Source organism: Rhincodon typus, unplaced genomic scaffold (assembly GCF_021869965.1).
Source record: "Rhincodon typus isolate 14 unplaced genomic scaffold, sRhiTyp1.1 hic_rhity00001960, whole genome shotgun sequence".
Lineage (NCBI taxonomy): Eukaryota > Metazoa > Chordata > Chondrichthyes > Orectolobiformes > Rhincodontidae > Rhincodon > Rhincodon typus.
The window spans coordinates 1-17,158 of NW_025967598.1; the positions used below are offsets into that span (position 1 = coordinate 1).

The following is a 17,158-nucleotide window of genomic DNA, read 5'->3' on the forward strand; positions in this document are numbered from 1 at the left end:
ATATAGAAAGAATGTTATTCCTCGTGGGTCAGTCCAGAACTAGGGGGCAGTTTTAAAAGAAAACCCTTTCAGGAGAGATAAGAATATTTTTTTCTGAGGGTGTGAGACTTTACTTCAAGATTTATTTATAGCACAAGGTTTAGATAAAACTGAGTTATCTCAGAGAAAACATATGGTATATCTAGAGCTCCTCAATTGGTGGTTAATGCAGCTATATTTATACTTAAATCGGTATCATCAGTGCTCTCAGTCTGTCCAATGATATATTTTACTTCCTTGTGTGTATTCTGGCTTAGCTGAACGATGATCCTATAGCTAATCATGCATTCCTCTTATCACCTTCTTGGCAAAGAATTCCTGTTTTCAGTCTTCTTTAACACTAACACAGCAGTAGACAAAAAGCATAAACGAATTGAGAATGTTGCTGCTTGCAGTAAAGGTACACTATATTCAACCAAGTTCAGTTGATTCTAACAAGTGTGTTTTCATCACGATATAAATGTCACTTGTTTGCAGCTATAGTTTCATGTGTTTTATATGCATGAAAACTATAATGAGTTGGAGGCACCAAAGACAAAGGCTGTAGGAGTCTGATGCCAGAATGACTATGTAAAAAAGCTATGAAAATTGCAAAACCAGCTGCTGGCCTGAACTAGCCCTGTTTTCAGAATGCAAATTCAGGCAACAAGGCTCAATTACATAGAAAAACTAGCCTGATACGTAGGCTATATCAGTAATTTCAAAACTTTGATGAGTATAAAAACTGCAAAAATAACTCAAATGAATTTGAAATTTTGCAACAAGTAAACTTGGGTTGTAAAAACATATTTTATTTCCTGCAAGAATAGAAAGTACCAGATTGATTTGTGGAGAAAGGATTTAAGAACATCGTTGCCTTTGACATAATGGTGCCTCTGCTAAGTGATAAGATCAGAACTTAACCCCAGAGATAGTAGGAACTGCTGATGCTGGAGAATCTGAAACAAGGGTCCAGACCCGAAACGTCAGCTTTCCTGCTCCTCTGATGCTGCTTGGCCTGCTGTGTTCATCCAGCTCTACACTTCGTTATCTCAGAACTTAACCCCAACCATGTAACACCATTGTGACCGCACCTTCTCCCCAGTGCCGTCATTGTACATGGAAGAGGGGGCCAGGTAATGACACCACTGCTGCTTTGAATTGCCACACCCAGTGGTAACAACCCCTAAGGTTTAGCATTGCAACTGTAACAGCAATTGAATACAGCACACACCTTTCTGCAGAACAATAACTAGATTTGTAGCAGTGCCAGGGATCAGAGGAGTCCCAAACGTATCTGTAAAAGTTCCACTTACTGGAAGACCAAAATTATTGAGCTTTGAAGAAAAACCTATTTATTCTTGGGATGGAGCATTTGTTGCCCACTCCAACTTGACCTAGAGATGGTAAGTGGTGAACTGTTTCCTTGAATTGCTGCAGTCCTTAGGAGTGCGGGTGCACTTATAGAATGCTGTTAGGAGTCTCAGAAATTTGAACTAGCAACAGTTCCAAGTCTACTTAGGGAGAAGCTTGGAGGGAAAGATTTAGACAAGCCAAAACCAGAAAACTCTTGTAGGTAGTGGTGTTCCCATGGAGGTTAAATAAGGTACATCAAGATACTTGTCATTTCTTCTATCACTGTCTTCATCCATTTCGGTATTCACTATTTAGGTGAACTGACAAAATGAAAATCTCAAAGAAAACCAATCAAGTGCCATACTAACCATGTCACAAACTCATAGCTGGCTGCAAAGGCTCTGGCTGTTCTTCACAGCTACAGCATTTACAAATTACAATATATTTATCTCGTGCTGACAAGCAGAGAAGGTGTCTTCATAAGGTACAAACATTCATACTGGTCACGTCCTACACAGGGGTTTGTGCAGAAACAGTTGTGGAAAATCAACAATAGGACAATGATAACACATTCCACAGGAAAAGGCTACAGACTGCTATGCTTAGACAGGCTCTGGTAAATGGCAACATTGAAGGCAAAAATGCCAACAGAAGTCTCATTGTACGTGCTGTCATTTTTGTGAAGTTTAGTCAGTAATGATTAAGCAGAAATGTCACAACTTGCTTGGCTTCATAAAATCTCCTGTACGTGATCATTCCAAAGGGTGTCTTCTTGGAGGAAGAAGTCAGCTACTCCAATCGTTTGAAAACATCCTCATTCACAACTCCCACCGGAACATCATGAATGCTGTCAATCTAGTGCAAGCAGCAGCTCAGGCACACCCAGGAAGCAGCAGGCAGATAAAGGTGCCAGTGAGTAAAGATGAGTGTGTTCAAAAACAGCTGCAGCCAGAATGCAAGTTCTGACACTTTTGCAAGAACAAAATGGCTCACTCCACTGCTGATCTCACGTGGATATATATTTTCAACTTTTTGGACTTAGAAATGTCAGCAGTGCTTAATGGAGAGAATGGAAGAATTTGTAAGAGTTGAGAGAAATCACAAATGAAGTGATAAACTTCTAATAAATATTGACTTAAGTTAAAGATTCCAGCTGCTTTTTCTTCTCTTATCCCATAGCAGCTGAGGTGTCTTCATAGCAGCTCAGTTGCATCGTTCTCATGTCCAAGTCTAGGGACCCAGGTTTAAACCTTGAAAGATTTGCAGGTTGTAAAAGACTACATTGATGAGGCGTTATCTTCCAGTTGAGGTGTTAAACAGAGGCTTCCAGCTGAGTCCACAAGTGGAATTAAAGCACTCAAGACACAAATCTATCATTTGATAATGGGGACATTATTCGCACATTTACTGCTACTATTTTCCTACAAGAGTGACTGCACTTTAAAAACGCAGTGATGTACTTCAAAAGAACAAAAGAAGTCTGTCAGCTTCTAGCAGTGGTAAACCTTTTATCACTATCTTATTATAGCATACGGAATGCAATCATTAATACAAACTCTAAAGCTGCACGGAGAAGTCCACTTATTTCTCCAAGCAGCCGAAACAAGACTTTCCAATGCCTCTGGCTCAGAGGAGATGAACCATGCGTCAACTGAGCCCCTACAATGGCTGAAGTACATTGAACCATAACAAGGACCAAAATGAGAGATAAGAGAAATAAATTCACACCACAAAAGAATAAAAAAAAATTGAACTGGTTTGAAATCTTTATACAAAAGTATCCACACAAAGGAGTTAGCAACACTGTTTCTTTAACCTCCCATTTTCATGTAATATTTCAATATCAACAAAGTATGAAAATGTAACAACTTTAACTTAATTAGCTAATTTTCTCATTACAAAAAGTCCATACAAAACACTACAGTGTATCTATACTACTTAATGCAGTTTGTGCTATCAATGCCCCAATTTCTTAGTCTGTACATCAGTAACAATTTAGATGAATGCACTTGTCAAACATATCATGAATACAAAGGTTTCATTGGGTGGAGGGAAAGGGAGAGAATTTTTTCTAAAATTGTTTATGGAAAGTGCATTGCAAAAATCACTGCCCTACAAAAAAAATGGTTTAAAATTGATAAAATGTTGAATCAAAAAAGGCCTCCTATATGGTAGCAGTCATCCATTTTTGATAAATATCTCAATAGCAGAGGACTGACGAGCAGCATTGTTTTTGAATTGAACTGTTTCCGCTTGCACCCAAGTTCTCACTTAGGAGATGTAATTGGACAGTATAGAAGTAGGGTGGGAGGGAAGCAGTTAACAATTATGCTGGCAGTATTGTAAGTTCTACACTAACTATATCTAAATTCAACTTTCATATCCAAATTGCTGAACTGAATTTGAATGGCTATCATACAAGAATAGACATTGTAAAAACACAATGATTTCCAGTTTGTGTTACATACCATCTGTTAATTGTAAATCATAGTCCAAGTTAGTCCTGCATTAGACCCCCAAATGATCTCTAGCATTGGCTCGGGAATTGAACAAAAGATGATCCAGGGTCACAGCTTTCAAAAGCTATCCACTTGGGAAGTGCTTGTATAGACATCCAGCAGCAATTGAATTGGACTAAGCTGTAAGGCTCCCCACCCCAAACATCTCACCAACTCTTGCTTCTGGCTGAAGCATAGAGAATCGTAACGAGCCAAGGACTGAAGGTTTCTGGCACACACAGACGAAGGATTCAGCACCAGAAGAGAATATGGAGAAGACAGTGCAAAACAAATTCATCTAGAAAATATTGATACTTAACGGAGATATTACAGTAGGATGAATGGTACATTACTCATTTTTGTTGAATTAAACAGTTTGGGACAAGGAGACCTTTACCTTTAGTTAACTCTATTAGAAATATTTGCATTGAATTTCATTCCAGCACTTTCAGTAGTTATTGAAATCATAGTATTCAAAATATTTTCTACCTTTGCAATGGAGACCTGCACAATGATATCTCTTAGTTGTGCAACAACCCAAAAAATCCCCACATAGCCAAATTGGTATCTAATATTTTGCACTGTAATTTTAAAGGGAATGTGGGAACTGCAGCATTCTTTCTTTCCCCCTGTTAAATAAACAATGAAGACCTGATGAATTGCTTTCCTCAGATAATCACATGCAATTCTATTTTACTTTTGCCTGTGAGATTACCATTATAGATATGGAAACAAAGAATATAGCACAGTGCTTAATTTTACAGGTCAGTCATCAACCCTTAGCCACCCTTTTTCATAATCCTGTAAGAGTTCAAGGTAGTACTGCCAGTCAGGTTCAGTGTCATATTTAACTTCATATACAGTTTCTAGAGGATTCTGGTGCTTTTCATGCACTCGGACCACTACACCTTTATACCAGGACTCTGATTTATCCTTTTCCTCATATAGATGTCTTATACGTTTGCCCACTAAATTTGGGTATTCCTTGCCTTGGCGTTTTCCACAGGAACGGGATTTAGTTATTTTCTTATCAAGCTGTTGAGAAGTACGTGTTAATAAAGGCTTTCTTGCAGCAACAATTGACTTCAGCACTATGTTTCTGCATGGAGCAGTTTGTCTTGGTTTCTGAAATTTTAACCGTACAATTGAGCCACGAAGATGCAGGACTTTAGATGTGCTTCTAGTTGGCCTCAGTGCACCATTGTTCTTTTTCTTGATTGGCATTTGAGATTTTTTGATCTTTCTACTGCAGGAAACGTTTGTCCCTGTATCATCCTCATTGACAGTTACTCGATTTAGTCGAACCACCAAAGTACTGCCCTTCCTTTCAAAATTGCCTTTCATGAAACCCTTTTCATTGTAAACTCCTTCCCTTTTCATTGTAAACTTTCTAGAGCCTGGCCGGCACACTCTGCTTGACCGTTCTATACTAGCATCTTGATTAACTGGTGTGCTGGACTTTTTTTCTAAGCGGAGAACAGATTTTGGCTTTATTTTCTGTAAAGATTGTGAACTATTGCTGGAATCAGTACATTTAGAGTTACAATTTATGGATGAGGTTGTAGCTCTAATCTTCCTCTGTCTTTTCCTAAGTTTTGCATTATGCCTGGCTGTCGCAATTCCATTGTCAGGCTTCCCTTTTGAGCAAGCAGTGTTTGCTACCGTTTTGGTTTTGATTTCTGTAGAACGAGGCTGTGCACGCTGATTTTCATTAGCACTATGGTCAGCCAGATTCTGAGCAACAGTTGCTTCCTTCACGTTTTCATCACTTTGTTCACCTTGGTTAAAAGCAAAGAAAATTGCCCGTTAATATTGCAGACACACAATCAAATGCTTAAGAAAGAAAACAAAAAAGTGCTACAGGATTCAAAACACTGGTTAACAGATACCTGAACTGGAGCATCTAGACCAACATGTGAAGGTAGATCTGCAAAAAATAAATTTATTTACAGTGATCTTTAACTATGAATGTGAGACTTAAGTCTAATATTCCAACTAGGTTGCTTCAATATTGTTTTCTAATACTTCTATTAAGTATAAAATATTTTGTACAAGTGTCATATTGCTGGCCCACAATCAATATGATAGCTGCGTTTGACAAAATCTGAATTTTTTTAATCCAGCAGTAATAATCTTGATATCTGGCTTTCAATTTGAGGGACATAAAATCTATCAGATGCAAATTTCAAATTGAATTGATATTCAGGTTTGTGTTCAAAGATGCAATATAAGATTAAGACCGAGATCTTCAAATCTTTACAAAGGCTCTAAGATTCTCCAAAGTCTGCATCAAATGCTCATCACTGCAAGGTGTAAAAGCAGATTTCAAACTCAGCTTGCCAGCCCCGATTACAGACATTTGCTTCACGGAAAGGTAAATAGATAAAATCCTTTAATATCCCCATACAGCAATTTTTGGAAAGGGACACAAATGCAACCAAGTTGTGACTAGAATGTCAAAATCTCAACCTGATGGCAGGATTAGATTTTGACATTAAACCATTACAAATGAAATCAACCCAAGACTAAAAGCTCCCCAGTGTAGAACAAGGTTTGCAGAAGATAGGAAATTAGCTGTAAGAATACTCTTAATTCTTCAAATTACACAAGGCAATACTCCTTGGTATATCATCTATACTAAAGTATGGCACTTTAGGAGAATGGTGAATTTGAAAATTGGAGCCTAGTTTGACTTGCCAGACTGCATATTTACTTTTGTACTGAGCTCAAAGTACTTGTAATAATTAGTAACAAAAACAGAAATTTCTGGAAAAGTTCAGGAGGTCTGGCAGCATTTGTGGAGAAAAATCAGAGTTAATATTTTGTGTCGAGTGAAGAAGGTTCTGAGGAAGGGTCACTCAAACTGAAACATTAACTCTGATTTCTCTTCAAAGATGCTGCCAGACCTGCTGAGCTTTTCCAGCAATTTCTGTTTTTGTTTCTAATTTACAGCATCCACACAGTTCTTTCAGTTTTTATTATGCAATAATTAGTAACTTAGTTTGACCATTTTTGCACACACTTTAAGGTCAAGTATTTGAAAGTTGGTCACAAACTCAACTCACTGATTCCAAAGATAAATGAGAAATCACGACTTGATACAGTCCATTGGAGTGCCCAATCATGAAAACTATGCTCCAACATAAATAAAGTCAGGACAGAACAGAAAAGCATTCAAGCAGTTACAACACCAATACCAACAGTTTATTTAATCCATTCCCACCAGCCAGGAAGTGGATGACATTGGGTCAGATGCCAGTTTTACCTTTTCCACCGACTAGGGTAAATGAGGAGGGTTGTAAAACAGATGTCTGACCCACTGTTGCTATCACCGGGCTTGGCAGGAATAGTTATACGTGACTTTTACCTTGCCTAGAAAAACAAGATACTGTTTAAATCAGAGCCATCAGATAAATGTTAGCTGGTCATAAAACAATGCCATTTACTGAACCTCCAGGGCAAGCCAGGGGCTCTCAATGAGATAATAATCCACTTTTAAAAGCCAAACTGCTTAAATAAAACAACCCTTTGGCTGGAATCTACAGTATATCAATATTTTGTCAGCAGTGTTGTGTTGTACAAAACACAGCTGCATAAGTTTGCTATAAAGTGTATAGATGGAGGAAGAATAGGCGTAAGCACCTTCCTCTGAAGGTTATAATAAATGTTCATTGCTCCTTAATGACTCACTGGACAGCTTGATAGAACTAAATAGACCCAGAAGATCCTAGATTCAATTTCTGGTCTGAACTCAGTTTTCCGATCTCAGCTAGGGCAGCAGCATTGTCAGCCTCAAGCTGCAGGCCTGGCAGGTTTCTGCTCCTGGTTGTTGCCCAATGTCTCTCTGCAAAGTAAACGGATGGATATTGGATGAGGGCAAAGTAAGTCTTGGCAATGATCTACTCTTCCTCCCCAAGGACACTTGAGTGACTGCCACATAGCCAAGATGTTTAACTACTATAGACAGAGACACACCTATATGCAAAGAACATAGGATCTGCAAACAATAACCACCTTAGGATGGAAATCTTGACACTCTTGGACTGAGTCAACAAGACGGTCAGCAATTTACAGTTCAATCAAGACAATTGAGGGGAAGGAGGATGGAACACATCTGAGTGATGATATGATAAGGTGGCCCAGAGTAAAAATGGCAGTTCAAGGAAAAATTGCTGAGGGAATACTTCAAAATATGAAATATTTGAAACACTAATAAAATGCTACAGAAATAGTTCCCAATTATTTACAGGAATTTGAAATTCACAAATTGCAGTAAATGAGCAGTTTGAGGAGAGAACAGAGTAAACTGAGTAAAAACCAAGCTGCTGGAGATTGACAAAGGAGCTGTCAAAATGCGACCTCAGAGGCCCAAATCAGGACAGCTGTCACCATGGTGGACAAAAAAAAATTCACAATGTAAATGCTCACATTCTAATAGTCTGTCTTCTGCAACTCTTTGCCATTAGTCCAACTTGGTTAATTAGGATTCTACAAGTAAGTTGAGAGAATTTCAAAATGACTTTCAAGTGCATTATTTCTTTCAATTCTATATTATTCTGTCAAACTGTTGTCCTTTTTCTCTCAAATGCTATTAACACTACAAGCACTTGAAGTCTCTCAGATACTAGGCTGACAATTAATAGCACCTCAAGAGTTAATCTGTGAAATATTATCTCAGACACCTGTAAATTGGCAAAGGGATAAGAAGATTGAGCAGGTGCCTAGAGGAATTATGTAGTGGGGAAGAAAAAGGAGTTCTGTTTCAGTGGAAGGTGACATCAGTATTGGGACAGAAAGAACTGCACTATTGAGACAGATGGAGACCAAGTGCCTCATGGAAAGGATAAAGTCACAAGGACTTTAAACTAATGAGTGTAGTGGGGTGCAGGGTAGACAGGTTCTGATGAAAAAAAGATATAAATACCTCAAAAAGACAGTACAGGAACAGTTAGAAATTGAACTTTAGTTATAGAAAGATGGAATGTGATTAAACCAAGAGAGAAGAAATAAGGCATGAATATTAAATCTGAATAGCAGCACAACTAAGCATTCTTTATACAGACAGTGGAAAGGGAACGAACAGAATAAAATGCTGCCACAAATCCAACTTGGAAGGCATAGCTCTACAGCCTTCGTTGCAACATGGCTGTAAAATAATCAGGACTTGAAGTCTTCATGTATCAAGTTTTAAAAGGCCCATAAAGACAGACAAGCAGAAGTTAAGTAGCTACCTTAGTGACTAAATAGTGAGTGAACTTAACCAAAGGTAAGCAAGCAGTGAGATCTTTCACTGTAGAAAAAAGGATGTATGACTGAAGTGAATGTGCAGCGCCTAGGAGTGGTGAAGTAGTAAATTGTATAAATGCAAATATTTCCAACAACCCATCTTGGTACCAATGGTGGGGATTCAATTTCATATTGACTAATAAGCTGCTTTTAGTTAACAACTTAACAGTGCACGAACATGTGCCTATAGCAATCATAATCCACTGGATTAGTATTCCAAAAAGGGAATCCACAAATCAGTGATGAGGTTCTGGATTAACCAAGGCTGAATCACTACATTGCAACAGACAATATTCACTGTAAACTAATGGATAAAACTGGTCAGTGGGAGATGTTCAAACATATTATAGATACAGATCTTGTTCATACCATAAGGAGCAACAGCTCTACTTGGCATAAAAATAAAAAGCCATGGCTAAATGAGGCAACAAACATGAAACTAAATGTAAAAGCAGGAAAAAGATACACAAGAAAGCACCAACTTTGGCAAGTGGGAAGGACGCAAAGAACACTAAATTATGACATAACATCTAGGTGTTAAAAACAGAACTTTGAAGCTTTGTAAAGGATAACAAAGCTTACTGTGTAACAGAAAAACTGAGGGGTTGTCAGGAGCCACGTGGGTTGCTTGGATCCTGATGTTTGTCAAGGAAAAGGAGGAAATGGTGGGTACATTGAATAATTATTTCACATCAGTAGCTACAGTTGAGGAACAGGTCAACATGTCAGACAAACTACAAGAACTAATCGTGAATCACGGAAAGTGAATCAGCAAATGTTAACGCACGGGTAAGGCACTGATGAAGAAAATAGTAGAATAAGAAATGGCGAATCCTCTGGATAATGTGCCTTCAATCCTGGGCTATTAAAGGAAAGTGGTGAGAACACTGGAATATTATAGTTCTACAAAGTTCTCTCAATTCGCTAACTGTTCATTTCGATTGCAAAATTGCCTATGCCAACATATTTAAGAAATGTGATAAAAGGAAAGCTCAATTGGCTTAACATCAGTCATCTGGAAGTCACCAGAGTTAAAATCATCAACAGGATAACTCAAGATATTAACTTTTAGGTGATGGAAAAGAGCCTGAATTGTAAAAGATAAGTCATATTTGACAAGTCTGATTGACTCGCTTAAATAGGTTACTAAAGCAGAGAAGCTATGTTTTTATTTATGACCATTTCCAGAAGACATCTAATAAAGTCATAAGAGATGGTTTGCTAAAATTGGAATTTATGGAATTGAAGGCCAATGATTGACGATGTTAGGAAACTGACTGAGCAAAGCAGACAGTGCACAAAAGTGATAAGTAGCTCCAATTTAAGGTCTGACTAATTAGTGCCCCACACAAATTGAATCAAGCCTTCAATTCTACCTATTAAAAATTTAGATGATGGGATAGAAAGTTAAGTCCAAACTGGCCAATGACAAAGACGGACAGCACATCAAGATACGCAAATGGAAGCATGAAGTTACATATAACACTTGATAGATTAAATGAATGTTCAAAATAAAAGTGAATGAAAGAATTTCAATGTAGGCAATATGTAGAGATGCATTATAGTCTGAAAATGGATAGAAGAGAGTATTTTCTAAGTAATGAAATTTTAGAAACAGTGGAGTTCCAGAGTGACTTATGGGCCCAGGTCCAGAGATCATTATAATGTCATAAACAAGTACAGGAAAAGTTAACATCAAATATAATGTCTAATATCGAAGGAATTAGAATACAATACAACGGGACAAATGTCATGCTTCAGTTAAGCACTAGTGAGACTCCACTTACAAAGTGGTGCAAGCTGTTTCACACACCACAGTTAAGGCAGGATATATCAGCATTGGGGGGATTACAGTGTAGGTTGATCAAACGGATCTCCCAAGAATTCAGCAATGAAGAGCGATCATGGTTGTACTACTGTAAGTTTGGAAGGTTTAATTGATGGTCAAGACATTAAATGAAACAAGATAGCACAGACAGAGGAATATTTCCATTGGTTAGGAAGTCTGGACCTAGGAGGAAATGTTTAAAAAATTAAGAGCTAGATATTTCAGAAATGAAATTAGTAGAGGTTTAGAACACTTTCACAAAATACATTGATAATTTCAGTTGAAAATTAACAGATGGAATGACAGCTTTTTGCTAACTGAAGATATTAAGCGCATATGGGCAAAAGTGAGTATAGCAGGTTAAAACTGCAGATCAGCTATGGTCTAATGGAATGGTGGAACAGTCGAACAGGTTTGAGTGGCTAAATAATCTACTCCTGTCCCTATAAAAGGTTAGTTAGACTGAAACACAAGTTAGCGTGGCACAGACAAGGCGGTGGGTTCAAAATTTGACAGTAAGCAATAAAAAGTAATGTACACTATAATACTTGCAACTAGCATCTATATACTACCAAAATCCTAGGAACAATCCTGCAGGTAGTTAAGTGGAGTTGGAAACTTCAGGTTAATCTTCTTGAATCCATCCAAAGTTGAGACGGGCAGATTTTTGATCTCTCATGGAATCAAAGAAGATTTAGAGAGGTGGCGCGTTAAGTCTAAAGTCAACCATGTTCATAACAAATGGTGGACCATGCTTGATATACTGTATGGTCTTCTTCTGTTCTTATTTCTGATGTTTTTTTAAAAAAATATTTTCAGTCATGGGATGTGGATGGTCATTTATTGCTCATCTGACTGTGCTGGAGAAAGCATCGGTGAGATGCCTTCTTGAACAACTGCACTCTTTGGTGTAAGGACACCCACAATGCTCTTAGGAAGGGAGTTCCAGGGTTTTGGCCCAGCAATTATGTATTCAGCTAATTGCAGTCATTTTGAGAACTTGAAAGATGAACCTACAATGAAATGATGTGGCACTTTTTCTTAAAGAAATAATATTCTCCTTGGTAACACTAAACTGAAAAGTTCACCATTCTTAGAGTCAACTATTCATACCATTAATTTTCTACTCTCAAAGGACTAGCCCATCAGATTTTTGGTAGCACTTAGTGAGTCATTGCTTTATTGAGCAAAAAAATGGATGGTGTGGCACCACCGGTTTGGAGTCCTGGCACAAAGAAAAAATAGCAGGTATGGGGCAGTGTCTCTTCATCACCTAGAATGTGTCATATGTCCAAAGCAGCACTAGCTTCTTCCTATGTCCTCTACCCATTTGGCTGCTCAGTCTGTGAACAAAAGAATAAACTGAATCACCGGAGGTTAGAGTTCACTAACACTCAAGTGAGCAATCTCAAAAAACCCAATCAACCCATCACATTGAAACACATTCTTCATTCCAAACTTCAACTCAAAAGTATTTTATTTTGGAAAAGTAAACATCAAATGTAATGTAAACCAATGTGCATTCTTTCCCACCCATAAAAAAATGACATTACTGCTTTTTGCTTAAAACACGAAAGCAACACCGAGTCTTTTCAAAGCAAAGGGAATTATCTAAAATAGAAACAAATTTTTTTAAAAAGGGATCATTTAATAGTGTCTGTTCAAAAGTAACCTGCACCATAGTTATAAGGCAAGCTTTTACAACACATGGGTTTATTTAGGAGGAAAACATGTACATGGGATATTTTTCAGAAGGCTGGCCAGTCCCAGTTTCCATAGTTAACAGTTTGACGGCTGTTATAGTATTTCTGCACCAAAAGAAAAGTAACAAGATTAGTTTCTAATTAGTGTTGTGAGGTTTAATAAATTTATTCTAGGAGATCTAATACTAGTATTTTAATGGGAGAAAATAGTAAATGAGCATTTTGCAATGGTGCGTAGCATGCAGAATTAACGAGTTAATTCTTATAAAAGCAGATAATTGGGCAGTGAAACGTGATGAAAAAAAGTGACAGGCAAATTTAGTAGCTAGTATAAATTAATGATATTAAGAGGCTTAATATTGTAATATAATAATATTAGATTATTGATCAAAGTAAAAGAACCCCTGTGATAAACATTTGGTCTTTATTTTAGCATACGGAGTTTTCAAAAATCTTCAAGTTACAAACAGTATAAGGTTGTTGCTCAAGGTTAGACTTCCTGGAAGAGCTTTTTTTTTTGCACATATTAGAGTTTAAAAACACTCACCAAGACGAATTTTCACACAAGAATGCCACAAAACATCCAGCAGATCCTGATAGATTTCAGGTAACTGTTTTAAGGAAAGTAGCTTGATTAGTCTGGAAGAACACCTTTGAAGCTGTAACTCTGTTTGCAATTTTTTCTCCTCTGAAAGGGTCGTCGGTCTCAGTTCTATTTTGTGCTCCTGGAAAACTTGATCAATTGTTGCGCCCTTGAGGCTGGAAAATAATTTCTCCTTCACTAAATATATTGGAATAAAAATTGTGCCAGCCCTTATTACGTGGGGAAATGGGCATGTTCTAGAATAAATATAGCTTTCCAAGTAGGAAAGCAGTTTTTGCAGGGTCTGTTGGACTTGGCCATAGTTGCGCCAAATTTCTTTGGATTTTGACATCTTCAATGCCTCAAAGCTTCTTGTACCATTTTTTGACTTTATTGAAGATCTTAAGTTTGGAGTTTCCTGTTCTTCAATGTCATGCAAACATGCACGCAAAACCTCTTCAGAAGTTTCAGCCACAGACTGTGTGATCATGTCACATAGGGACTGATGAAGATGTGCAAAATAATTGTAAGTGTCATTCTCGTTCTGTGTTAACTTGCCATTACAGGATGAGTCCACTTTGGTTTTACAAGGTGTCTTGCTAGATTCGGGAGTAGAACTCATAATTGATTTAATTACATCAGGCAATATTCGCTTCAGAGGTTTCAGGGGTCTCAGGATTAATGCTGAGGGATCAACTGATCCAATTAAACTACTTTTTTTAGCTTTAATAATGTCTTCAGATGGCAGAGTTGGATTATTTTCACCAATCTTTGGAGGGGCAGGTCTCAGTATTTTATACTTATTCATTTCTATAATAAGGTGGTCACTTGTGCTGCTTGTTTCATTCGAGGCTTTAACTCTGTGCTCTCCAGATGGTTCTGTGTGTTCCTGTTTCTCTTCAGAACTCAGAGATTCTATAGTATTTTCTTTCTTTTCATTTGATATTTCAATCGTACATTTCAATTTTTCTCCAGACTCACCAGAAACTAGAGCACGCTGAGTAACATTCAAAGGCGGACTTTTTGATTTAGTACTTAGGTCCAAAGCCATATCATCCATCTTGTTCATCCCAAGCTTTACATCACCACTGTGAACCACACACCTGGCATCATCATTACCACTTTGCTGAGGTTGGCCATTACTGGGTCTGCTGAATTTAGGAGAAAGGTTAATCTCCTGATGCTGAGTATCTAAAGAGTTCTTCTTGCTTACTGCTTTACTTAGCTCATCTTCAGGTGAACCTTTCTCATTCGTAGATTCTAAACATACAGAAGCATCATCTGTTTTCAATTCATCATTCTTGGGTTGCAACTGACTGCTAGCCTTTGGCAGTCTTTTAGGGCCAGATGTATTGGAATCCAGATCTATGATACCATCATTTTTGCTGCTTTCAGTTTTATTTTCCAAAGAACACGAACATGATTTATCACAGTCTGGTTGGCAGTTTGGACATTTTGAGAAGAACAGACCAGTGGCTTCCAGGTAAGCTTTGTAGGGTGCCAAACTGAACACATTGTTTATGACTGGCATAGGAGGGGAAGCAGGTGGAGTTGCTCTCCTGCTTTCATTAGCAGCAGGGGAGGAAGCAGGAGAGAAATTAATCACAGATGTTTTTCTGGTTGGACTAACAGTATAGCTTTTTTGTGGGCTATCCAATCTGACTTCTGAATTATTATTCAGGATTTCAGGTTCTTTATTGAAAATAGACCTACCATGATCACCTTTAGGGGAAATGTGAAAGCCTGGGCTATTCTCTTGCAGATAAATATCCGTTGATCTTTGGTCACCTGGAGAGCCAGCAGGTCTCTCAAATGACCCCTTCAGGTGTTTGCCAGACAGTACAGGGTGAAAGGCACTGTGTTTGCTTATCAACTGCTGCTGACCAGTACATTCCATATTGTAAAGAGTGTTTAATGAATTGTAGCACCGTTCATTTGTTTGTGCAATGATGCGTGGTCTGAAATGCAACAGGTCTGGTGAAGGATGCTTTGCATTTGTTGGATCTTGGCGAGATGAAGAGACTTTGTTTCCAGGAGAACTCTGTTGCTCAAACTCTGTTGGTTGTGTCATAGGCTGTGAGACAGAATGAACCAAAGGACCAGTCACAGAGACACTTTTCTGCTGCTGTGGAGGAGGATGAGGACGAACAGGATACCCAAAAGATTCAGATGACTGTGCATAAGGATACTCTGAACCAAGCTGCCTTGCAAAAGCAGAACTGGGTGCAGGCATCCGCCCACCTGCACCTGGCACTGGATAATTTCCCATTTGGGCCTTATAGCTACGTGGATGTAACAATGAGTAAGTACCGACACTTTGCTGGTTTGAAATGGTGTTCCGAGAATGCAAAACCTTTGGCTGAATTGGCATTGGATATTTTGGTGGCGATGGCTTATCACGATACAAAGGCGGTTGCATCTGTTGCCCTTCAGTCGTCACAAACGGATGCAAGGGAACTTTCTGCAAGTCTTGGATATTATGTATGGATGTGCTGCTATGACTTGGAACACTGCCATTAGAGTTTTCATATGAGAGCATGGAATATCTGGGATCCTGTAGAACATCACTATTGTAAGTTCCATATCCTCGACATAGAGGTGAACGCAGTCCAGGTGGTTTTCCAGTTTCTTTAGTGATTCTGCCCACAGAGCTAACCGGTATACTGCCAGATCCACTATGCAATGAATTATTTTTCACAAGTGGATTGGCATATTGCTGATTGTGCACCAGTTGACTGTTATTCACAATTAAACAGCTGGAAGTAACAGGAGGTGGGATCCTCCATTCAGTTTCTGGTCCTCTTCTATAAAAATGATCCGTTGAATTTTCCAAAGAGAAACCAGCTCCTGAACAACAGACACTATTTCTATACACTGGTTGTGGAAATGCTACATTTGCACAGTTACTAACTGTAGATAAAGCAGATGAAAGTAAACTGTGTTTTCCAACTGCAGTCGAACACAGCACTGGTGGGAGATTTTGGCTTTTTCTCAAGTTCTTTTGCCGTTCAACAAAACTGACCCATTTTGATCGAACATTCATCAAATCTTTGACCAAGTCAAGTTTATCATTCGCATTTATAGATGGTTGAAATGGTCGGGGCCCAGTTTCAGGTTCTGTCTGATATAAGCGATTGCTAAGACTTGAAACTTGACCTGGTGGTGACTGGGTATTTGGACCACCCATATGATGCATGTAAGGTTGGGGCTGGTTCCAGACTCCTGATGGATCAGTTCCATCACGACTTTGAAGATGGTATGCTAAATAAGATCCAGTGTACTTGAGGGGATTTTCAGCAGCATAACTAGATAGGGGACTGGGTTTATAAAGTCCTGCTGATAATCCATTTTGATTGTTCTCCAGTCGTGGCATCTTACTACAAATAAGTGAGTCCATACCATCAAGACTTCTTTTATTGGCCATCATGATGTTCCCAGACCTTTTGCTGCTCCAGATAAAGGGAAAGAGCCTTAACCAGAAGAAACAGAACAGAAAATTAAAATTAAACCAGAGCTTTGTATGGTTTAAAAATGACACTGCATATCAATTGAAGTAACAGTAGAATGCACACACTAATATGGAAAACGAAGCTTGTGCAATTATAGAATTGTTTCAACAGCAATTTTCAATATTATTTTAAAACCGGAATGGATTTTATTGGAATATATCTTGATAGCTAGAATGAAGTGTCAGATAATATACAAAAATACAAACAATCCCAATAATGATACGAGCTAACATGCATTGGTAATTATTCATTTATAACAACTACTAAGACAGTCATAAGCCCTGCGCTTTTACTGGAGCCATACGTGCAACAGGGAGAGCGTGCAGCACAACAGGGAGAGCGTGCAGCACAACAGGGAGAGCGTGCAGCACAACAGG

General features: G+C 38.3%; 1 protein-coding gene across 3 annotated transcripts in view; it reads right to left on the reverse strand.

Annotated features, from left to right (window-relative positions):
• Nucleotides 1-3,112: 3,112 nt before the first annotated feature.
• cunh15orf39 (chromosome unknown C15orf39 homolog) overlaps nt 3,113-17,158 on the reverse strand; it is a 21,591-nt gene continuing 7,545 nt past the window's right edge. For 2 of the 3 annotated variants that reach the window (XM_048592875.1, XM_020536982.2), the window contains exons 2-3: nt 13,237-16,742; nt 3,113-5,650 (exon numbers count right to left, since the gene is read on the reverse strand). In XM_048592875.1, coding sequence (XP_048448832.1) covers nt 4,638-5,650; nt 13,237-16,742 — 4,519 coding nt within the window. In that variant the 3' untranslated portion in view covers nt 3,113-4,637. Of the gene's footprint in view, nt 5,651-5,761; nt 5,800-13,236; nt 16,743-17,158 lie in introns of all 3 variants that reach the window. The other variant, XM_020536983.2, reaches the window with a different exon arrangement.